This window comes from Eleutherodactylus coqui, chromosome 8 (assembly GCF_035609145.1).
Source record: "Eleutherodactylus coqui strain aEleCoq1 chromosome 8, aEleCoq1.hap1, whole genome shotgun sequence".
Classification (NCBI taxonomy): Eukaryota; Metazoa; Chordata; class Amphibia; order Anura; family Eleutherodactylidae; genus Eleutherodactylus; species Eleutherodactylus coqui.
In genome coordinates, this window is record NC_089844.1 from 135,690,250 (window position 1) to 135,716,244 (window position 25,995).

At 46.2% G+C, this 25,995-nt stretch overlaps 1 protein-coding gene across 1 annotated transcript in view; it reads right to left on the minus strand.

The window, feature by feature from the left end:
• The window catches only part of ADCY9 (adenylate cyclase 9), a 105,671-nt gene extending 81,227 nt beyond the window's left edge, over positions 1 to 24,444 (minus strand). The window contains exon 1 of the mRNA XM_066576483.1: positions 21,925 to 24,444. Within this exon, the coding sequence (XP_066432580.1) occupies positions 21,925 to 23,599 (1,675 nt within the window). The 5' untranslated portion in view covers positions 23,600 to 24,444. The remainder of the gene's footprint in view (positions 1 to 21,924) is intronic.
• Between the last annotated feature and the right edge of the window lie 1,551 nt (positions 24,445 to 25,995).

The following is a 25,995-nucleotide window of genomic DNA, read 5'->3' on the forward strand; positions in this document are numbered from 1 at the left end:
CCTGGAGGGTAATTGGACAGGGGAGTGTGCCTTAGTAAAGCCCTTATGCTCCTCCACATCCTGTCAGACACCAACGTTTCCCTTGTTTGAAAAAGATGAAGAGCCAGTTCCGATAATGCCAACCACATACGCTACCAAAGAAAAGGAGAAATGTACTAGTACTGTGCCTGCCCCGATCTCCTAAGATGGATTGTCAGTGGAATTCCCATTTGCCTAGGGATAGTGCAGAAGACCTTAGGTTCCGGCGAGGGCACACCCTGTGGGGTGTTAACTTGTACAGATAGAGGGTATGGATGCCCGGAAATGAGCCCAGGGAATCCATGGCCTCCCTCTGAGGTGAGGTAGGGATCCCCCCCCTCCTAGGAGTAGGGAGTTACGGGCAGTGGGAAAACCCTGACGCAAGGGTGAGGCGACTTGGACGTGTTCACCATTAGGACTATCTCCAGGAGGGACATTGGTGTGGGTGAAGATTAGGGAGTCCCACGCCGTGCGTACCTGTGTACGCTACTAGTATTGTAACATTATGCTAGAGCGAGAAGAGAAACCCCTGGTGGTAGTTTTGATCTACACGTATACATTGACATCATAGGATAGCCAAGGGGGGTACCTGACGAGTTTTAAAAATTAGAGACCAAGTTAAAACTAGATTCAAGTCCATTTTCCTGATCATTATGGTAAATAAACGTTGACTGGATTAATTATGTTTATTATAATTAGTAGTGGTTTATAAATTATACTGGAGACGCCTTATAGGGACTAGTCGACCAATAGGACCTACCTCGACTATGACTTTTTTTAAAAATAGAATGGCCTTAGAGACGACTTTAGCTAAAAAGGGGAGTGTCTGAAAGATGATAGGGGAGACTTGTCATACCTACATCCTAGACGACACGTGACCCGCGGGTAAAGACGCAGTTGCTATTAAGAAGCTGACCGCACTAACTAAAAAGAGCTAACTTTTGGGACCAGCACTCACCATGGATGAGCGGGTGGTAAAGGATCCTGGCACAGACGGGCGTCGCTGTTGTATGTGAACTGATGGTTACCTTTTCTGTTCTAGTCTGCTGTGTTATCCCCTGTGTCAGAGAGACCTGTGAAACTGATGCTGGAAAAGCCGCTCCCACCATGAGTTTGCTGGATGCATCCCCAGAAGGAGTGGACAAGTCCTACACCCCCTTGAAGACCCTAAAACGAACCTTCAACGCGCTCCAGTTATAGGCTCATGCGCAGAAAACTGTGAAAATTAGATAGAAAATTAGAGGATAGACATTTTAAGGGGGGATTGTGATAGACATGATAATTATTTATAAAATGTCTATCGTTTAATATAACCCAAATGTATTTTGCTATTGTAATGACTTTCAGCTCTGAGGAGTTCAAAGGACACACACAATCTAATCATGGTATTTGCTAGCCAATGGATGGGTGATGTATTTGCTCTAAATACATCGAAGTTGCTCAACCAGTTTCTAAGAAGTTAAAGGGCCATAGTGTCGTGTATATCCTGTGTGTTTACCTAGGCCCCCTTCCACTCTTCAAACACAAGCTAGTTAAACACATCTTGTCAACTACACAGAATTCCTTAAGGTTGTCTGCATGCTAAAGAATACAAAGTCCATACTATGGCGGACGTGAGAGAGGGTGGGCAGAGAGGTGGGCAGAGAGGTGGGGGATTCTGTATGATCCGACAAATGAGAATCCTATATGTTACTGATGTAACCTGTTGCACGCCCATTGTGTGTCTGTACAATAAAAGGCCCTGTCTGGCTGTTTCTGGACGGAGAGCCATTTTTAACATGAGATTCATACCTTGTGTTTGACTTGGTCAGTGTGCGCATACTGCTTCCACACAATTTGGAAAGCGACAAAATACCCCAAAGCCTGCTGGAGAAAACCGTAATCCAGCACAGTGGTACAGTACTTGGGTTGCCACAATCTAGTGAGCGCAGTGGTTCTCAGGGTGTAAGCTCGGTCAGTGGCCTCTCTCTCCAGACACGTTGCCCGTAGCTCCATAATTTGGTCCCTCAACTGATGCAGGCCTGCATTCTGGTCATTATTTTCTATGCAACAAACTTTTTCGGCTTTCCAAGATGGCTGATGCAAACTTCAGACTCCCTAATCCTCACAGTGCACTGGTAATATTAGATACCCAATGTACTATACCTGCTCTCTGATTGGCCAGAGCTGCTCATGTGATCAGTACTGCTAAGAGAGCAGTGCACAGTGTGAATTAGGTAGATAGCAAATTACAGCTACCACCTGAAAATAAGATCATGAACCAACGATCAGAAAAGAACAGCAGCAGCACCCTCCGGTCCTGTGACAGGGACTTACTCCGAAACCAGAGGGTCGCTCTAATTTGTTCCACTGTGGATGGGAAAACTAACCCGGTGGGCGGGTGGTTATGGGTGTATTTTTGCATATATTTGCATGCGCAATACGCAGAGAATAGAACTCATTCATTTCAATGGGTTTATTCATATTTCCATATTTTGTGTGCACATTTTGGTCTATTTTTCTGCATATTTGTAAACCAAAGGTCCCGATAGAAGTCAACGGTGGATGCACAAATGCACGCACAATACGCGTGAGATGTGTGAAACACTGCGTACTTCCACTGGAAGAAGAATACATCTGGAACTTATTAGCCATTTCAATCTTTGTTTGCCACAAACATGTGGACATGCCTTGTGGGTGCAGTAAAACACGCCGATGCACATGCAAGAAAGCATCATTGCGCTCGTGTGAAGCCGGCCTTAGTATACAGTAATTTCACCACAGGTCCACATGAGCAATGCAGAGCATCCATGTATTCGCATTTTCTCGCTGGTTGAGACTAACTATTACAGGTTCTTCACTAATCATGGCGTCTGAGACCTTACTCCCCACCGCCATGTTGGACGGGACATGGTTGACTAACACAACCTGAGAGCCGCAGCACTTCAGTACATTGGTCCCTGTCAGATAGCATTGCAACGGGCTAAAAACATAAGGCTTTGTCTCCACAGCTCCATCTGTAATAATAGACATACACAAAGATGCCCCCATGAGAGCTCCTCCACCCCTTCCAGATATATAGCGCTGCTCCTGAGGGAACTGCTGGCACTACTGACTGGTATATCCCCGACCGGAGTGACAGAACGTAAATAAGGCCAAAATCTCCTCACACTGGCACAGACTACCCAGAATAGAGCAGCGGATGCAATCCTGCCACACAGAGGCTATTTTTAAGCATTTGCTCCAAACACTGACCCTCCGAGGTCCAGATGACGCTTTTCATTCAGCCAAAACAGTCCTGTGCTATTATTTACATCCTGAAGATATTTAATCCCCCAACGGACAGGTTTAAGGGCGTATTTTCTCAAATTGAAGGTCCCTACAAGACATGTCCATCTCATATACCTCATTATATTAGGTAAGGTGACCAGACGTCCCAATTTAGGCCAAACAGTCCCACTTTTGTCCCGGGACACTGGGTCAGCATGACAGTAATTACCAGATGGGGAGCCGCAGCTCCCCGGTTGGTAATCACTCACTGGTGCTGCTGCAGGATGCACACACTGATGGCTCTACTACTACTGGGGCTACTGTGGGGGTTACTGTAACTACTAGTATCCCTTATTCGAGCCCCAGTAGTAATAGTATTACTACTGAGGCTACTGTGGGGGTCACTATTAACGCTTTCCAATCCACTGTCTGATGTCTTCCTACATTCTGATTGAAGCTTGTACAGCTCCAATGTCAGAAGACGTCCGACAGGGTATTCTTACCGTCTATTCCCAGCCACTCCGCTGTCAGAGCCTCTCTGGCGCAAACACACTAGCTTTAGCCAGCAGATGGCACTGATGTATAACAGCAAAAAGAGGAAGCCTTTTAGGCAACCCTGAATCCAAAATTTGATTGGAAAGGGTTTATACTGGGGCCAATAGAAGGTACACTGTTACTACTGGGGCCAATATAGGGGACACTATTACTACTGGGGGCACTGTGGGAGATACTATTACTACGGGGGTCACTGTGTGATTCACTATTACTACTGTGGCTAATATAGGGGGTCACTATTACTACTGGGGCCACTGTGGGGGACACTATTACTACTGAGGCGACTGTGAGCATCACTATTACTACTAAGGCCAATACAGGGAACAGTATTACTACTGAAGCCACTGAGAGGGTCACTATTACTACTGCGGCTGCTATAGGGGACACTATTACTACTGGGGCTAACTGGGGGTCGATATTACTACTGAGGCCACTGCGGGGGTCACTATTACTACTAAGGTCATTGTGGGAGTCACTATTACTACTGGGGCTAATTAGGGGTCATTATTACTACTGAGGTCACTGTGAAGGTCACTATTACTATTGAGGCCATTGTGGGAGTCACTATTACTAATAGGGGCTGATATAGGGGACACTATTACTACTGGGGCCACTGTGGTGGTCACTATTACTAGTGAGGCCATTCATGCTGACGTACGGTATATTTACACATGGCAGAAATGCTGTGAAATGTCAATTTTTCCAGTCAAAATCTGCACCAATGGCATAGATTTTGACAGTTTTTTTGGATGCAGAAATGCGGCAGAACTTACTCCCTGTCTTTTTTTAAACGGTCCTGTACTTTTTATAACAACGGCGATAAAATCATATGTTGTGATAAGCCCCGCCCCTTGACCACACCCCTTTGTCCCGCTTTGACCCTGGGAAAGTCTGGTCACCTTATATTAGGGAATTGCTTGATGGTGATGTCAGCTAGTAGGTAGGGACACCCCATGTCACCATCATTTACAGAGTGCAAGCTGCTGTCAATAATGTCTGTATACTGACAAATTCACTAATGCTATTATACAAGGGCATTGTTCCTCCTGCCAATCCCTACCAGTTAATTAACAAGTTTCAAATTTCTTTAATATAATGTTATTATTGAACCACTGATAAATGTATTAATAACTTAAATGTCTAGTGGGAATTTCACAGATACCTGCAGATCATTCAGCTAGAGTTTGTCGTTAAAGAAGGCACTTACATTAATATTACATTGCTGTTTAAAGCAATGTATTCATTAAATCAGATATTCACATTTGAATCCATTTTACAGTTTATTTATAGCTAACATTTACATAAAAAGTTGAGATATTTTGTAATTACATTGCATTACTTATCTTGTACTGAGTCACATCCTGTATTATACTCCAGAGCTGCACTCACTATTCTGCTGGAGAAATCACTATGTACATACATTACTTATCCTGTACTGATCCTGAGTCACATCCTGTATTATACTCCAGAGCTGCACTCACTATTCTGCTGGAGAAATCACTATGTACATACATTACTTATCCTGTACTGATCCTGAGTCACATCCTGTATTATACTCCAGAGCTGCACTCACTATTCTGCTGGTGCAGTCACTGTGTACATACATTACTTATCCTGTACTGCTCCTGAGTTACATCCTGTATTATACCCCAGAGCTGCACTCACTATTCTGCTGGAAGAGTCACTGTGTACATACATTACTTATCCTGTACTGATCCTGAGTTACATCCTGTATTATACTCCAGAGCTGCACTCACTATTCTGCTAGAGGAGTCACTATGTACATACATTACTTATCCTGTACTGATCCTGAGTTACATCCTGTATTATACTCCAGAGCTGCACTCACTATTCTGCTGGTGCAGTCACTGTGTACATACATTACTTATCCTGTACTGATCCTGAGTTACATCCTGTATTATACTCTAGAGCTGCACTCACTATTCTGCTGGTGGAGTCACTGTGTACATACATTACTTATCCTGTACTAATCCTGAGTTACATCCTGTATTATACCCCAGAGCTGCACTCACTATTCTGCTGGTGGAGTCACTGTGTACATACATTACTTATCCTGTACTGATCCTTAGTTATATCATGTATTATACTCCAGAGCTGCACTCACTATTCTGCTGGAGGAGTCACTATGTACATACATTACTTATCCTGTACTAATCCTGAGTCACATCCTGTATTATACTCCAGAGCTGCACTCACTGTTCTGCTGGTGCAGTCACTGTGTACATACATTACTTATCCTGTACTGCTCTTGAGTTACATCCTGTATTATACCCCAGAGCTGCACTCACTATTCTGCTGGAGGAGTCACTGTGTACATACATTACTTATCCTGTACTGATCCTGAGTTACATCCTGCATTATACCCCAGAGCTGCACTCACTATTCTGCTGGTGGAGTCACTGTGTACATACATTACTTATCCTGTACTGATCCTGAGTTACATCCTGTATTATACTTCAGAGCTGCACTCACTATTCTGCTGGTGGAGTCACTTTGTACATACATTACTTATCCTGTACTGATCCTGAGTTACATCCTGTATTATACTCCAGAGCTGCACTCACTATTCTGCTGGTGGAGTCACTGTGTACATACATTACTTATCCTGTACTGATCCTGAGTTACATCCTGTATTATACTCCAGAGCTGCACTCACTATTCTGCTGACTGCTTTGAAGATACATCCCTTATAGTTGAGCGCCTCTAATACAATGGGACTGCGGCCAGACAAATTAGATACATGTTGGAGGTGACATCAGTCTGATTGTCCCCCAGTGACACACAAGCAGGAATCAGGCATTTGATTTCTAAACCAATTAGAATTTTTAAAGAGAAAAAAAGTGTTTCATTGAGTTGGTACAAAGGAAGTAATTGGAGTCCTCACCAGTTTGCACAGTGGGCTCTAGGATTTTAAGCACTTTACACAGTTGCCAAGTACATAAGTAGTGCACTTGGTGATGCAGCAAACTAAAGCCTGGAAGTCCTACACTATGTGACATCAATCCGTTTTGAAAGGCACACTGAGAACACTGATAGACTACTGTGTTATACCTAGTGCAGGGCGCGAGGGGGTGAGGCATGTGGAATTCTTCTTGTGGAGACTGCTATGATGACATAAGAAGACTGGTAAGCCATGCAATGCTCCCTGGGAAATAAGGCTTGCAAACAGCAGATGGAAATATGCCTTTATTGCCCCGCCTGTTGGAAAGCATCTTCATGGTAAATCAATGTCTGATCTTTTATCAAGCCTTAAAGGGGCTTTCCAGGCAAAAACTATTGATGACCTGTCCTTAGTTAACTATTGATGACCTTAGGATACGTCATCAATAGTTAACTGTCGGAGATCCGCCAATCGGAATCCCCATTGCCCGGTCTGCTGTGTGCAGCGGGCAGCACGTGCGTCATAGGGGACAGGGATGGAAGTGGCCTGGCTGGCTTCACTCCCACTGAAATGAATGGGAGCTGAAGCCAGCTATCACACTTCCATGGCTGTCCCTGGTGTCAGAAGTGTAATAGCTGCTTCAGCTCCCATTCATTTCAGTGGGAGTGAAGCCAGCCAGGCCACTTCTTTCCCCATCCTGCCTGCTGCACTGACAGTGTGCTGGGTGATGGGTGCATCCACGGGAATCCTAAGTAACGGGTCCCTGGTAATTAACTATTGATGACTTGTCCTGAGGATAGGTCATTAATAGTTTTTTCCTGGAAAGCCCCTTTAAGGCTTGTTAAAAAATTGGACATTGATTTACCATGAAGATGCTTTCCAACAGGTGGGACTATAAAGGTATTTTTCTATCTTCTCTTTGCAAAGCTTATTTCCCATGAAGCATTGCAAGGTACTTTTACACCGCACGACTATCAGCTAAGTAATTGCTAAAAAGAGCAAATTCAAACAATAGGCATTTACTGTTAACATGGTGACGAACACAGGAGCGATAGTCATCCAAGTGAATGGAGATGCAGCCGCCGGGGATCATTCCAGCCACCTGTCTCCATTCACAGTAAGGCCCTGGCAGTAGTGGCGTCTGCGTGTACCAGCTTTTCTTTTTCTTCATTTGTACTATGGATGGTCTGCACGGCTCACCATCGGACAAGCACAGTACAGATTTTTTTTCTTAAACCCCTGCTTTGCGGAAGGGCCACATACCAGACGGCTGCCATTGACTTCACTGGAAGCCGTCCGCGCAGAATCCACGCAAAAATAGAGCATGCCTCGATTTTTCCGCCGTGAGCAGGAAAAGTCACTCTTCCATAACATGCTAAGGACAGTATTTGTTGCGGAATCCAGAGGCGCCGACTCTCAGGGGATTCCCTTCATCCCCACTGGGATTCCCTTCATTGTTCTGGCAGCTGAGGGATTTTGGGGCAGCAAGACGCCGCAGCCAGCCAGGTAAAATCACGAAAAACAGACACAACTTGGTAGTGGCTATTTTTCTTTCATGCGATTGTTTTTAGCGCAACTATTGGAGCACTAAAGTTCTGTTTGTATTAACTAGCCCTAAACGTTCTGACATTGACATCTAGAGAACCCGCCACCTACCAACACATGGTGCTACAGCGATACTTTGCATCCAAGAATTCAAAGAACACCAAAGAGAGTAGCCATATTGCGACTTCTCAAGTCCCACACGAGGTACAATATAGGAGGTCTGTTTTTCCAGAAGTGTTCCTTTAAGAAAAGCGCATTGTCATTGGTTTGTAATGAGTAGTGCTGCAGTTGGTCGGCGCACACTATGGCTTCCTCCGTTCTGCTACAGATGGCGCTTTATGAAACCGCATTATGGACGGGAACACATTATATTGTGACTAGTATTTTGTCTTTCAGGCCAAGGCGAATGGATTCAGGGTCACACCACTGAAAATCTGAAGGTGATAATCATTTCACTAAAGACCTAGCGAAAGTTGGCGCTACATGCCGTGGTCAGTCGGAAGAGAACGTCTGCCTTTACTCATGAATACAACCCCTGCCCATTAAGGTATACGGGTGTCATGGGGTACGGGGGGCAAAATCCGTAGGCCCCCTTCACACAAGCATAGGCATAGTTGCCCGCAGCTGAGAGTAGCATATTTGCGTACTGAACAATGTGTTTTTGTACATGCATTGGTGTATTTTACAGTACTTTTAGAATGTCTCACAGATCACAGGTTGATACAATGAGGCCCAAGGCTGGCTTCACACGGGCGTAAGCGTATTTACTCACATATTTGCGCAATGGGTGTTGCATATTTCACTGTATTTTGGGGCATGCCATGCCCTAGGTATTTGCATGCTCCTATTGATTTCAATGGGCAATTAAGTTTAATTAGCTTAAAATGTGTTATTTTCGTAAATCAGGCGCACAATCATAGATCATGATGCATTTTTTGTTTGTGCAAATTAAATATACGTGTAGAATACGCGCATGTGAACAAACCCATTGAAGTCAATCGGTTCTATTTCCTGCGCTTTTCCCGCGGGAAAAAAACACGCTCATCAGAAGGAGCCCCTAGGCCTGCGTCACATGTGCGTACACAGCGCTCGGATGCCGTCCGTGTGCCACCTGTGTGCTGTCAATACTTCATGAATCTGTTGCTAAGAAATGCAAAAAAAAAGAAATGGCCCCGTTTAAGTTTTTTAGGGAGACGCGAAAAACAGATGACATGCAGAAGTAGAAAAAAGGAGACACAGACTGCATACAGATGACATACAGAACTGCGCATGGATGAAAAACGTCTGTTTTTTGTGGATATAACATGGAAGAGTATTTATAAAGTGCCTTTGGGCTAATAAACAGTCTGGCCATTTCTAAGTAAACTGGACTCACTGTGTTTACTTACTCTGATACATTGTTGTTTACCTACACTGATACATTGTAGCAAACTACCAGGGCAGGTGGGACACATGTGCTGCGAATGTAAAGAGAAATGCCAAGACCGGATACATTGTAACGAACTATCAGCTGTTAGCTGCATTAGGACGGACTCACACAGGCGTGTTTGCGTGCGTATTGCGCACAGAAAATATTTGTGCGTGATCTTGCATCACACCGCCCACTGTTTTCAATAGGGCTGGCGGTAACATTGAAAACTCTGGGAGAAAACCCACAATCCTCTGCCTCGAAGTGATGCGAGGCTGTTTTGACATGACACCTCACATCCGCGGGGAATTCACATTTTGGCGAGCGCGATATGGGGCCGTGATTTATAGCTCCATATCACACTCATTTGTGTGAAGTTAGCCTCAGGGCTTATTCAAAAAGGGTCAATTTTAGAGCTTCTTCAGACGGCCGTGATCTCGGCTCATTGTGCGGCTGGGAGAATCACGGCCACAAAACGGAATGAGACGAAACCATTGATTTGGATGCTTTTGTTTTCACTAGCAGGAATCTCGCGCGTTAATACTACGCAAGAGAAAATATAGAACTTGCCCTTTCTTTCTCGCATATAGATTTTCTAAGATGAAGAAAATAGGGCGGACCTATCTTCCAGCTTTTTTTTCAAACTTATGCGCCATAGCGCAGAGTTTGAATAGCAAAACAAAAATGGTATATACCCAGTCACGCTCCAAAGCGGTGAGCGTATTTGTGCATGCGGCAGTCTGTTTTAGCCCCCTATCTTTCTATATGTCTGTGTGTTAGATCCGTATGCATTGCATATGTCAGTTTTTTAGAACCGTGTGTCATCCGATTTTTATTCTTATGCGCAAAGAAATGGAAGGAAGATGAATTTTCTTCTAGAACTGATTAGCAATCATCGGTGAAGAAGAAGGATGGCATTCCTGCATACTCCTTTTTTTTTGCGCACCCATTGACTTGAATGGGTGGCTGTCATCCAAGAAGTCAGGCTAAAATAGAACATGTTGGAGTTTTTTACAGTCCTTGTCTGTATAGCCCCATTGACTAGAAGGGGTCTGTGTGCGGACATGGACAATACGTGGACGTGAAACTGCTCATGTGAATAAGGGCTAAGGATTAGAAAACTACAAGGAATAAGATGGCAGGTGCCACTAATATTAGTGCTGATGGACAGATCGTACACATATACGAAAGGACGTCGTTCTGCCGGCCTCCATTTTTACGGCTGCGATGTGACACAATGTGCTGGCACTGATTGCAGAAGCACTTGTACATATAGAACTGGCGGCACTTCAGCCACCATCATATCCCAGACATACAGATCCCACTGGAAGGTGCAGCGCTGCGCGGCGAGCCAACGAGCCGCCTTTCATAACTCAACACTCAGGTTCTCTAAACAGTCAGAAGAGAGCCAAAGAAGAAAAGGACGTCTGCACTCTCAAGTCAAGAGAGTCGAACGCGTCAGCCAGACTGCTGCTCTCATCACAAACCACATGAGAACGGCTGAACTGCGCCCCTTTTACACGGAACGATTATCGCTCAATATATTGCAAGAATTGGTTGGGCTTCAACTGACGAGCGCACGATAATACGCTCATCGCTACAGAATGTATTTGCGCATGAACCGTTCAAACTTCGAGCTATTGCACGCATGAAAAAACAAAGCAGAAAGATAGGGCAAGACCTTTCTTTTTTCGGCAGTGGGTGAATGACGAATGATAATAGCAGGCATAAAAATCAAATGACGATCGCCTCATGTAACATGTGTCATTCATCAATGAACGACTGCCTGCTAAGGGCGCCCACCCACTGGCTTTTGCGATTTTCGTGCGTGAAAAACGCAGCGTTTTCTGCGCGTTTTTAGCGGCATTTTCGTGGCATTTTCGCGCCTTTTCCGTTAATTTCCATTGACATTCATGGGTGCATTAAGAGAAAAATAAGGACACATATGCAACTGACAGTTCCTATGTTAAAAATTGCAACGGACTGAAAAAAAAAAACGCAAGTGGACAGGAACACATTCAATTCTAATTGCTGTTCAGAAAAAATGCAAAACGCAAAGGAAAAAAAATCGCAAGTGGGTAGGCGCCCTAACTGTGCATGGAGGCGGGCGGACGGAGTAATCTGCGCCGTGCGCCACAGCCATTCTCCGAGTAATCATCATTATGGCTGAGATGACTGTTTAGCACCCGACAGTCATCCCGTGTACAAGGAACCTTAGGGCTCCTCTAGAGAAGCGTATGCGTAGATACACTCGCGATCACATGATGTAATTGCGCAGTGAAGGGAACGCTATCACACACGTATCCGCACATTCTGCTGTACTTTTCTACACTACCGGGCCAGTTCACATCAGAGCAGGACACACCCGCGCCGTGACTGAACCAGCTAAGCAGCCTAATTAGTTCCCAGTGCGATTGATTAACACCACAAAATTGCGCAGTCCAGTGTGTGATTTCGTGCACACGGCGTGCACATTTGTCCATCCCCATAGACTAATAGATTAATATGGTGCCTTAGGAGCTAAATGCGCACAAAAATAGAGCACGTTGCTTATATTTTCCCGCGTGCAAAAAAATAGCGCAAGCACACTGAATTGGACAGAACCCATTGAAATCAATAGGCTCTACTCTCTGCGGCTTAGCAAGAGCAATTTTGTGCAAAATCGCCCTTTTGCAGGAGCCCTTAGGGCTTCTTCACACGAGCGTATTCGCGCACGCTATACGTAGACAATAGAGCCCATTACGCCCATTAATATCCATTTAAAACAGGTTGAGGGTGATTCCCCCGCCCATATGTAAAAGGGGCTTTAAGCCGCCTTCACGCGAGCATATGTGTATTTGCGCATGCCTGAATGAACTATGCTCTTCTGCGCGCACATTGGTGTATTTAACTGTACTTTTTGTGCTCGCAAGTTGTTCATTTGCGTTTGGCCAAAAAATACACACTCACTGAAATGGCTAATTAGTTTAATGAGTTCAGGATGTGTTCTTTTTCCTGCGTAATTGTGCAGTGTTTCACGCATCTCCTAGCATACTGCGCATTCTTTTGCTCATCCTTATTGACCTCTATGGGGACTTTTAGTACGTAAAAACGGTTTTGTTTTTGCGTGGCAGAAATGCGCAGGAAAATACGTTCATGTAATTGCAATCAATGGCTGCACATGGATAGATTTGCATTGCGGAAACCAGAGCAGGCGTCCATCTCCGGGTTTCGCAGCAAATATGTCCATAACATGCTACGTAAAAGCGCTTTTTCCTGCACATGAGCGGAAATCAATTGCGATTTTACGCTTGCGGAGGAAAAATGGCAGCATGCTCTATCCTTGTGCAGGCTCCGCACGGACGGCTTCCATTGAAGTCAATGGAAGGCATTCCACCCACGGCCCTTCCGCAATTGACATTGCGGAAAGGTCACAGATGCCGAGTCATCGCTGGGCGATGATGCGGCAGAAGCAAAGGGTTTAAAAAAAAATCGGTACTGCGCATGTCCAACGGCGAGCCATATGCACCATCCGCAGTACAGAGCAGAAAAAGAAATGACAGGTACGTGCAGATGCCGGCTGGGTACAGGGTCGTATTCCACTGCAGGTTCCCACGAGCGGAATCCGACCCGGCCGTGTGCAGCCGGCCTACTGCATGTGCAAATACGCCCATGTGAAGGGGGCCTTAGAGTCTGCATCTAGCACCCCCAAACTGTCCCGTTGTATGACCAGCTTACATTTGAACATGTCAATAGACTGTGAAATTCCTTTCATCTGGTAGCTCCATATTAGGACCGCACACATCTGACTGCTGCGTTATACTGTCACTTGAAGTGTACATAAGGCTGTCTTGGAATTTGCCTTCCAACTGAAGACAATATCATTTATCTTAAACATACAAGTTCGTGTGCTGGTGATATGTGTATAATAACGGGAATGTGAGAGGTTATCAGACACGTGCGATAACAGAAGGTAATTAATATCCATGGCTTCAATGGCTTAAAGGAGGCGGAAAACAATTCTGAACTCCTACAACTAATAGATGTAATGCAAAATCCACTGTGGGAGATTTATCAAAAACTGGTGTATAGCCATCACAGCAACCAATCACGTTCCACGTCTCATTTGTTTTTTATTAAAGGTCCCATAGAAAAAATGCAAGCAGTAACTTGATTGGTTGCAGCCGGCAACTGCTCCACTTCTGCTTTGCTCTGGTTTTGATAAATCTCCCCCAGTGTACTGGGTTTTATAGTACAATTAGAAAGGCTACACTTTTAGGGTCACCAACAATTGGGCCCTTGGTGAAGAGTCTTATGGCCACTTTGTTTTAGGGTTCCTTCACATGGGCCGTCCCATGGACTACCGCCCGAGTATCGCTCTTGTGCTTTAAACAGGAGCGACAGTTGTTCAAGTGAATGGAGGTGGAGCGCATCGGGATCATTCCGGGAGCCCAGCTCCATTCACAATAAACAGGAGTCGCTAAAACATTGGCGATCGTCGCTAGATTCTTAGTTCTGCTAAAGATCAAGCGACTCCGACAGGTGAGCGATTTCTCGTTCAGTGCCCTTTCGGCAGCCTCATGCACACAGGATGGTTATCGACCAAATTCGCTGTTTCCAGCTAGAATTTGGGCAATAATCACCCCATGTAAAGGTACCTTTAGCCAGGATTGGCCACAAGGGTGCGTCCCGTGCAGTATGGTGAACCTTGAGGAAGGGTATCAAAAAAGGCGCTGCTGAAAACACCATTATACTTGGGACCTGCCCTAGTCATAGTGATTTGTGAGGGTTGAACCCTTGTCAGTCACACATCTGTGACTTATATTAGTGATATGTCAATAACCATTGACAAGTAACATTTCCAATGAGGTCATAGATGTCTATGGTCAGCAGATGTCTGATGTACAGCAAATGCTCCACCAGGCTTCCATGGTCAGGTACATTAATATAGTGGATGTGGAGGGTACTGTAGCACCCAGGCCCTGGTACTGTACCTGAAACATAACCGACCGGCATTAGGAGTCTACAACTTCATTGGTCACCCTGGGGCACATTAGCCACCCCTTAATATTAATTCTACAGCAGGGCATTATTAGTAGTCTGGCCCTATCTGAGAGGGCCCAGCAAACCCAGAGCCCCATAATACAGCACTGGTACTAAAAAGTATCATGCAATAATTGGACTTGTGTAATAGATTTTGCATCAGGGCCATGGCTAGCCTTAGCTATGTAAGACCCCCGTGACTGTACAGGTCCCTGACCACCAGTTTGTAGGGGGGGCATCAGGCGGGCATAGGGTGGGAGCAATCGCCCCTTAGGTTTGCCTGGCCAGATGATCTTATTACTTTGTGCAACAGCGTCTTGTGGAGCTACATGAATCATGATCCTCCTGGCTTTGCCTCCACCCCTCTGATGTTCCAAGGTGCTGCTGTCAGCCCATTAGCACCCCTGCAAAACAATTGCTTAGTTCAGCTACTGTATCTATGCTATGACCTTAGTTCTGGTGCTGTATTTATCTACTGAGTTTTGTTCTGGTGCTGTATTTATGTTATGAGCTTGGTTCTGGTATTGTATCCATGTACTGAGGTAGGTTCATGCTGTACTTATGTTATGAGCTTGGTTTTGCTACAGTATTTCTTCACTGGGCTGTTCTGGTGCAGCTATAATACTGCTATCGCTGCTTTCTGCAGAAGCAGAACAGGGGCAGACTGCCTGTCAGTGCAATGTCCACCCTTTTTTTCGTTATGATCGAAGGGGGGAGGGGGAGAAAAAACTCTGCTCATGGTGCCATTAAAAGGACCCTGTGTCTACAGAGCACAATGAGAGTTGGTTACAGCTACTTCCTGCGGAGAACCTTCTTGACAACAGATACATGTTACAGCAGAGGTGCTGTGTACCTTAATACACTGGTGAGGTATATAAACCCACAGATGGGTGGATGTGTAAAGCAATGATAGAGATGAGGTCTGTTGCGCCAAACCCCCAACACAAATACCATCTCATACAGAGAAGAGGAACGAGCGTAACCCATCAAGTCACGAACGTACACAAAATTGGACAAAGGATCATACTGTATCTATGGAGAGAACAATATGTAGTTCTGTAGGTTCGCCACAGGTGAACTTGGGGTGGTTTCACACCTCTGTTGAGGATTCCGCTTTCCTGGATTCCGCTTTCCTGCTGTGTTTGGGGAGCAGGAATGGGGAATCCCCACAGCCAAATGGCTGAGACTCCGGACAAACCCCATTGACTATAATGGGGTCTGTCCACCTTTCCCCCAGCTACCCAGCTTTTGGACAGAAGAAGAAGCACGGTATTCTCAGCTGCATCTGTGATGGAACCTACGGCCGGAGGTTCCGACACAGATATCAAACAGTCTTGTGACGGTACATGAGACAGCTTTAGCTAACGGACACGTTTGGTCAAGGAAGCGATAAACATGTATTCACCGATACTGCATTGGGCAACAGAGCCTCAAAGTGGGCAAAAACAGACAATATTTTTTTACTCCAACCGTCTTGTGCAAAAACATTTGTCTTTCTATTTGTCAGCTTGTAAATATGTAAGAGAAGGGCGGGTTGTTTTGGACAGCACGGAAATAAGTGACAGGCGGAGGCAAAGTTCAATTCTAGCCCGCAAACTTTTTACTCTACGTATTACACATATCAACACTCCATGGAGAGGCGCCATAAACAGTTTACAAAAGCACAGGCAGGTCTTATGGCCACAACATGTTTATAGCAGCGTTACCAGGTGATATGGTAGCGGTGGCCATAGTCCCTAGGGGGGTCTTACCTGATACAGGGGCAATATTCTACATAGGGCAGCTATGATAGCCCCAGGTGTTCCCAAACTGTGTACAGTGCCTCTACCTCGCAGTCGGCTACCCTGTGCAAAAGTCACTTCTTCTAAACCACAGGCAATCACCAGGCAAACTCCAACTCCTTGCGGAACCAGCCATTTACCATCGCATGAGCCAGTCCTCTACTTGTCCTTGGAGATTGCTCACCACCCAGCCTCTGTCTTTAAAGGGGTTGTCCGGTTACTGGACAACCTCTTTTCAATAGGACGCTGTGTATAAAGATAATAAAAAGAGATACAATTACCCCTCAGCGGCTGCCGAGATCCAGCACTGCCATCCTGCTGTGGTCCCAATGATTGTTGTGGCAGATTATGTCACTGGAAATCACGTGAGTGCCGCAGCATAGCTGCCCATTCTCCTGACATCGGCACTCACATCCTGAGCGCCATGATATCACGAGGTCAAGAATGTGACACTGCAGCCCCTCATTGGCTGCAGCAGTCACATGATTTTCCTCTGATGTCATCTGTCTCAACAATCACCGGGACCACAGCGGGCTGCAGCGCTGGATCCCGGAGGAATACATATATATCTCTGTTTATTTATTTTTTATACAGGGCGTCCTATTGAAAACCCCCTGTATAAAAAAACAGACAAAACCCCGTTAACCACCACCGGTGTTGCCTCTGAGGTTGGGGTGATGCACACGAGGCCCTGGAAACTCATGGGCTTGGTCTTTGGTGGCACACCCGCGGGGAGGAAGACTTGCTCTTATTGCATGCTTTTACTCTGCTGCCATCATCACTCACTCTCCTCCTCGCTAGGACAGCCATGATATCCGCCACTCATCCGCACCGGGAAACTCTGAACGGGTCTTGTTTACTGGTCCCTATGGCCTATCATGGGCCTATGATACTCTGTTTATAGTGATTCCTCTGCTGTCACTGGGCCCTCCCTGCTGCTGCAGCACCCGTCAACTCAAAAAGACGGGAAAACCCTAACGGAGCCTTAACGTTGGTGCGAACGAGCAGATACCTCTGGAGACACGGCGTGTTCTCTTAAGATATCCTTCTCTAACATGTTGCAATTAAGATCTAAAACACACAAACAGTAAGACAACTTTGTAAGATTGATTTCACAATACAAGGTCACCGGCGTCACCGCTAACTCCTCGCACATCACCCGGGGTAGATGTTTAAGCGTCACGTGTTGTGTAAACAGACTCGTTCTAACCTTATTTGTCCATGTTATTGCTGCCTGCAATGTGTTTTCTAAACCAGTAATTATGGAAATCATTTCCGTGTTGTGATAACACTTAGAAACAAAAAAAAAAAACATGGCAGAGGTGAAAAGTTGAATGAACAGCGCCAGAGGACACACAAGATGGCGGCTCCCTGACATAATAGACACACGCTATTTGCGGACAATACATCTCTGTCCGCTAATATGTAACATAAGGATAGAATCAAGTGTGGAAAATCCCAGAAACTGGAGGCGCAAACATCACAAGAGCGAAGCAATCCGGGCATAAGTGACACAGACGGGACTTTTGAATCAAAGAAAAGAGATGAGACTAGAGATGAGCGAGCATACTCGCTAAGGACAATTACTCGATCGAGCATTGTCCTTAGCGAGTACCTGCCCGCTCGGAAGAAAAGGTTCGGCTGCCGGGGCGGGTGACAGGTGAGTTGCGGCAGTGAGCAGGGAGGAGCGGGAGGGGGGGGAGAGGGAGAGAGAGATCTCCCCTCTGTTCCTCCCCGCTCTCCTCAGCCGCTCCCTGCCCACCGCCTGCAGCCGAATCTTTTCTTCCGAGCGGGCAGGTGCTCGCTAAGGACAATGCTCGCTCGAGCAATTGTCCTTAGCGAATATGCTCGCTCATCTCTAGATGAGACCCACTTATACCAAGACATTATATATTTTTGACTAGCAATAGCCCACATTGATCTGATAATAATGGCTGCTTCAGACGAGCGTATGCGCAAATATGCTTGCGAATGTATTTGTGCAGTGAACTAGGTTGAATTGCGCGTGTCTGCATAGTCACGTACTTTTTTGCGCACACAGGGCCTGTTCATATGCGCGCGACACCCCCCCCCACCCTGATTTAAAAGGCTATTTAGTCTAATAAGGTCCAGATGTGTTCTCTTTTTCACGGAATTGTGCATTTGCGCATTGACTTCTATGAGTCCTTTTGCTGCGAATTACACAGAAAGATAGAGCAGGTCCTATTTTTTTGCGCAGAAAAAAAGAGAAAATGAAAAATGTGCGTGGAAAAAGAGAAAATGAGAACGTACCCATTGAAATTAATGAGTTGCATTCTCGGTGTTTTGCACACGCAATTTTTGTGTGCACAAAGATTTGCGCAAGTATATCCATCTGAAGAAGCCTTAGGCAAGCTTCACATGGGCGTATGTGTATTTGCGTGCACCTAAGCCCTGCATATTTATGGAATTAATTATGCTTTTTTTTGTACGCAAATCGGCGTATTTTACGGTAATGCTCATTTGTGTGCATCCCCCTTCTGTCAGGGGAGGATAACAGAGATGTTATCTCACCTGCTTTTAGGCCGTATGCACGCGGCTGGCTGAGATTCCGGATGCCGGATCCCGCACCAGAATCCAACCTTGCATACCTGTCATTTTTTCTCTTCTTATGTGCTGCGGATGTGCCGGCCGCCGCGCCATCACACATGCGCAGTACAGAATTACCCGCGCCGTCGCTGACACAATGACTGCAGTGCTTGCTGTGGATGGGCCATGGCACGGATGGCTTCCATTGACCTAAATGGAAGCTGTCCATGCAAGAATAGAGCATGTTGCGAATTTTACCCCGCGAGTGGAAAATCGCAATTTATTTACACTCGTGGGCAGGAAAAAGTGATTTTGCATAGCATGCTGTGGCAGGTATTTGCTGCAGAACCCGGGGGGACGCCGCCCTCTGATTCCGCACTGCAAATACAGCCGTGTGCATTGGGCCTTACAGGGAGTCTCTCTATTTTCAACCTCCCTTCCCCAGTCACCCAGAACCCTCATAACAGTGCCAGCTACTGGACCCTCATAACAGTGCAAGTCACAGGACCTTCATCACAGTGCCAGCCACCAGACCCTCATAACAGTGCCAGCTGCAGGACCGTCATAACAGTGCAAGTCACAGGACCTTCATCACAGTGCCAGCCACCAGACCCTCATAACAGTGCCAGCTGCAGGACCGTCATAACAGTGCAAGTCACAGGACCTTCATCACAGTGCCAGCCACCAGACCCTCATAACAGTGCCAGCTACTGGACCCTCATAACAGTGCAAGTCACAGGACCTTCATCACAGTGCCAGCCACCAGACCCTCATAACAGTGCCAGCTGCAGGACCGTCATAACAGTGCCAGCCGCAGAATCCTCATAAGAGTGCCAGCTACTGGACCCTAACAACAGTGCCAGCAACAAGACCTCAAAGCAGTGCCAGCCACCAGACCCTCAAAACAGTGCAAGTCACAGGACCTTCATAACAGTGCCAGCCGCAAGACCCTCATAACAGTGCCAACCGAAAAACACTCATAACAGTGCAAGTCACAGGACCCTCATAACAGTACCAGCTGTAGGACTTGCATAGCAGAGCCAGCCACAGTACCCCCATAACACTGGTAATAATACCTTGAAGAGTGCCACACCTGGGTGGGTGGAGGAATATAACCACTGTGGTGTGATGAACAGTGGCAGATAAAAAGCAATGGTTGCAGCTGTGGTGTGATGTGACTCAGCTGTGCAAATGCTGCACCCCCTCCCCTCGTCACCACCCGCTGAGGTCCCTGCCACCTAACAATGCCAGGAAAATTCTCACGTGTGCCACTTCTGGCCTGAGTGCCTTGGGTTCAGCACTCGAGTATTGTAACTCCTATAGTGTGATATCCCAGGTGGATTAGGAATCTGCAGCAATTGGTTCTAGTAATCTATAAGGTCCTGTGTGTCCACTATAGACAGGATCCCTCACTGAATATAATGAATAGTGATCAAGACATTCCAGATTAGCAAGTATCATATGTAGCAGACCCCCCCGACTGTGATCTCTGGGATCTACAGACAATAATCTGTATACGGTGGATTAACATGCAGTGCTCATTACCTCCGGAAATCTATAGGATCTCCCAATTTTGGACTACAAAGCAAGATCAGCCAGATCTATGAAATGTGACGGGATCTCCTGACTGCAGTGGATCACATTATATTCTGTATTGTTATCCATACAGAAATCCATACTTGCCTACATTTGAAAAACGTTTTAAGGACATTACCATAGGGGGCGCACATCACACATATGCCTAGCTCTTTCCTATATATAGTATGCCCTCAAACGCCCCCAACCTAACGCCCTTAAAAAATTATGATGAGTGCATCTTAGAAAACATATAAAAAGTGTCCCCACAAGAGTGCCAGCCAAAGTGCACCCTATAAAAGCAACAGCCCCAGTGCCCACATAAGACCAACAGCCACAGTGCCACCTAGAGAGCCCTCTATAATAGTGCTAGACACAATACCCACTATATCAGTGCCAGCATCAAGGCTCCCTACATCTGTGTCAGCCACATTGCCAGCAAGGGTGTTGGTAAACTCTGAAGATACCTAGGACACCATGGGGCAATATTGGAGAAGAATGAAGATGCATTGGATATGGTGACCGTTGATACCAACAGACCAGGGGTACTAGGCAAAAGACCCAACTCATGTGCAAGTGCCATTTATAGACGTGGAAGCCCCAGCGATCCTTATCTTAGTGAGGCCGCTGTCATGATGTCATCAGTGGCTCGGTGATGAAAGCATGGCCGTTGTTGGCCCCAATGCCTACACAGTAGTGGGTGCATAAAAGCATCTGTCCCTGCTGCCATCACTGAACCACTATTGTCCAAACCCTGAAGTTTGCCTACTCTTCCAGGTATTTGGGGTGTTTCCCTTATTTTAGGGGAGTCTTCCGAATAGGGATGTATGGGTGAATCATTAATAAGATTACAAATACAATATAAAATGATTTCCTGGCTGCAGATTACGAAGACAAGATTACACGCAGTGCTTTGCTCCTTTCTACAGTAATATATCATGATCTCCTGATAGTGGATTATCAGGATGGGATGAGACAGCGCAGAATATTACATAATATCTAATGAATGCAAATGAACAGGCCGGCCAGCGCTAGATAGACATCTAATCCTCCATGACCTCCTCATAGCAAATTATGAGCGCAACACTCAAAAGTGTCAGCGTTCAAAGGGAGAACTTATCGTCACAATACAGGAAGTTTGTCTAAGATCTAAGCCATAAAAAATAATCCTTAGTAATTCAATTATGATTGCGGTAGCTTTGGCTTCCTCGTAATGAAATGTCGGATGCCGCGCTGTCAGTTGTTCTAAAATCATATTGCTGTATGTCAAGTTATTGTTACTGAGCATTGGATTAGGATACAGGCCTAATAGCAGGTCTTACCTTTCAGCTGATCGGCTGCTACAATCTGTCCAACGCGTTCCGCCACCAAACTGTCTTCCATCAAGTAGCGGTCATCCAGATATTTCGCCGTTTTTTCAGAAATGTGCACTTTACCGGCAACTCCAAGCTGCTCCATAAGATTGGCTAGGTTGACATCATTTGACCACACATCGAATTTAAACCTCCGCATGCCAAGGATACCGCATAGCACCGTACCAGTGTGGACACCAACACGCATGTTGACCATCTCTTTCTTCTCCTGGCAGAACTGCTCAATGGCCTCAATCATGCCAAGGCCCATCTCAATGCAGCAGTAGGCATGCTCTTTACGTGGTTCAGGGCATCCTGCCACGCAGTAGTAGCAGTCACCCAAGGTGCTGATCTTTTCACATCTTGTCTCTTCGCAGAGTCGGTCAAAACGGCCAAACAAGTCATTGAGAAGTCCCACAAGGGCATGAGCAGACTTGTTGGCGCTCATCTTAGTGAACCCTACAATATCGGCAAACAATATGCTTACTTGTTCTATTCTTTGCATCTTGAAGGGCCTGAAGACAATTGGTGTCTTTTGGATAGAGGACTTCTTTTTGCGACTTTTGGGGCTTGATGCCGAATGGCGCTTCACTGAATTTTCACTCTCATCATCCCCCTGCTTCATTAAGTCATCGGCAATAATCCTTGGCATGACAGAGTGAATCATCCTTTCTTTGAGGGCCTTCTCAACTTCCAGATCTTTGCCATGCATGATGGACTGGCCAACCTTTAAGAAAGTACTGCGTGATCGGACCTCAGACATTATGAAGAGGTGCACTCCTATAGCATGTATGCAAACATGCAATAGTGCCTTGCTCAATAGTTCCCAATGAGCCATCCTATCAGCCAAAGGAGCGAAACATCCTTCGTCACGAAAGTGGTATCCAAATGTCTCAAAAAGTACAGAGTAAACTACCCCAAGACAGGCACTGAGGTACAAGGGCAAGTGCATGACTGTGTAGAGAAGGAGCAAAACCTCCACACAAATGGAGAAACTTCCAACCTGGGACATGCAAGAAGTTGAAGCAGGAACTGGAAAAAAAGTAAGGTTTGATTGGTCATTGCGGGCATTTTTAGGGGTCAAAACCTGAAACTGAGAGGCCAAAGTCAAGGCAAAGACCAGCAACGTAACAAGTAAGGAGATGGCTGTGCAGTGCCGAGCGTAAGATTTCGTGAAGGTGAAGAAGAAAAAGCCTAGGCACACCACAAGGAAGCACAAGGTTGGTACAAGGTAGCCAATAAGTTTGTCCTTCATATGGATACCAAAGAAGATGCTCCACAGGAGCCCACACACGGAGAGGTACAGTAGAGCGTAGCGAAACCTGCGCTGCGTCTGTGGGAAGCATCTCTCCACACAGGCTTCTTCTAGGTTACTGGAATCAAATTTTGGGTTCCACCAGTTGGATGTAGACCTTTCAAAAAGCTGAGGGAGCTTCTTCTGTCTTCGAATACCCCCGGTTCCTCCACCCTTCTTTACTCCAGACTCCCCCGAGCTGCAGCTGGATGATATGCTGTATTTGCAACGTCTTGAAGGTGCCTGGTGGTGCTGCCGATTAATTTTCACAGTTACACTAGTACTGTCCCCACTGCCATCACACCTTACCTCGGTATGGTGCAGCAGCTGCTGGTTCACAGGGGAAGCCATATTGTCGATATATAGTTTTCCTGGGACTTTTTTTTTTTTGCTTTTTTCCACCTCACACCCCCTCCACCACCACCACTAACACTACCGCCCCCTCCTAACCTTCAGCTACAGACTAACAGAAGGGTTTTGACAGCTTCCAGCCTGCCTGAGGCAGCACTCACTTGTGCCTCCATGCAAAGTAGCCTCTCCTGTCTGCCTGTTCTGGTAGCTAAATACAGTCATTCAGGAAAGCAGATATCTCCAGATGCAGACGGACCACACCAGAGTAAGGCAATGCAGTCCATACATTAATATGTAGCACAGACACGCCAGAAGAGACTACTGAGGAACCTGCAGAAGATCATCTCCTTCTTCCTTCCTTCCTTCTGGAAATATTTAAGAGCCGCTCACTCAGTATGGTGAGCCCCAAGGGAAGCAATAATATACATTATATTCCATTCACGCTGGGAAGGGGGGGTTCTATTCTTCATAGGAAAATACTCCAGTATTCCGAGGATGACATGCCAACAAAGTCAATGCAGAAAGACGCAAGGACAGAAGCAGCTGCTGGAAGATCACTCTTCTTTCTGGGGTGCTTTTCCAGTCCTGGATGTTAATTACAGTCTCTTTTTTCTTCTGAAGCTCTCTTCTTGCAATGGCTTTGCAGTAGTGTCTGGCTTCTGGTCACTCGCTGCCTATGTAGCAGGCTGGGGTGCCCCTCTTCTGGAGGTTAGGGGTGCACACAAGAGGGATCTGAGGTTCCAGCTCTTTTTGGCCAGACATGAGGGGCCTCACACCAGTACACAGACAGGCCGCTTTCTCCTCTCTCTCTCTCTCTCTCTTCTCTCTTTCCTGGCTGCTTTTCCTATGCTGTGCTGAGCGGGGAGGGGGGGAAGAGGAGGAGGAGAGAAGGGGGGGCAGGCAATGACGAGAGGGAGGGCAGAGAGATGGGAAAAGGGGTAGAGGCTGAGGAAAAGGAACCACAGTTATGTGATTTCAAGGGGAAAATGCAGGAAAAAAAAACGTTGAATGAGGAGCGAATGTAAGCGATGCTGGCGGAGACTCCGGAGAGGGATGCATAGCACAGTCATTAGTGTTCCTCACATGTTACACAGTCAGGCTTGTCTGGGAGGAAGATTACGTAGGTTGTTCCCCAGAATTCAGGGCTTTTTAATAAATCTGAATGTTTCTTATGTTTCGGTTTGCGCTCAGCAAAATGAAACGTTTCCAATCCCGCTGATGTAACGTCACCTTTAGTAATGGCAGCACGGACGTGTAACTAATTGTCATACGATACGATGGGATTTTATCAGGGCTGCAATGCAGAATCCCTAATAGGGACCTTATTATATGCCATTTATAATACCGGTGTCTTCTTATGTGGCTTTGGGCCCTTCACGCAGCAGGGTCCGTGTGCAACTGCTACCTCTGCATCCCGCATGACTACGCCACTGGGTTCTACCGAGGAATAGCGGACTGAACACTGCACAATTTAGGCCAGCGGCACGTCAACATGTTGGATTCCGCATGCGGAAGCCCGCAGCGGAGTACGGCCCTGTCCCTGGCCGGTGACCGCGCATACCTTTTGATTTTTTTGTATGGCGGATGACTGCAGCAGCTCGCCGTCCAGTACAGGGTTGTTTTTTTGTTTTTTTTTAAATCCTTGTTTTTCCCGCGCCATTGCTAGGCGATGACGCTGGTACCGCAATTGTGGATGGCCCAGGGGTCAGACGGCTTTCATTGACTTCAATCCACACAAAAATAGAACATGATGCGATTTTTCCTCCGCGAGCGGACATCGCAATACGGTTCCACGAGTGTGTAGGAAAAAGTGATTTTGCATAGCATGTTCTGAACGGTATTTGCTGTGGATCCTCAGTGCGGACGCTGACCGCGGATTCCCCAATGTAAATTCATTCATGTGCCACCGGCCTTAGGGTAGTTTCACCCCTGCATCGGGGATTCTGGTTTCCTATTCCATTCGGGGAGGAGGAAAGGGGAGTCCCTGTGGCTGAACGGCTCCATCTCAAGACAGAACCGAACAGCGCCGAACAGATCCCATTGACTATAATGGGGTCAGTATGGTTTCCGCTCAGCTGCCCAGCTTTTGGATGGAAAAAAGAGAACTGCATGCAGAACTTTGTCTTGTGGCATTTTCAGCTGGATCTGGGATGGAACATCCAATTTTCAGCTGGATCTGCGACGGAACCTCCAACCGGAGGTTCCAGTGCAGATGGGAAACCAACCTTATTTATCATCCATGTAGCTATTTTGTGGAAGATTCCCCATCAGCCCCTTGACGCACATCCCTGGCCAATCCTGTTGTTTTTGTTGCCAGCAGTGATGTGATACTCATTGTGTTGACACGTGAGCAATGACCACTCCCTAAATGTACAAGAAAAGGAACGTTTTCCCAA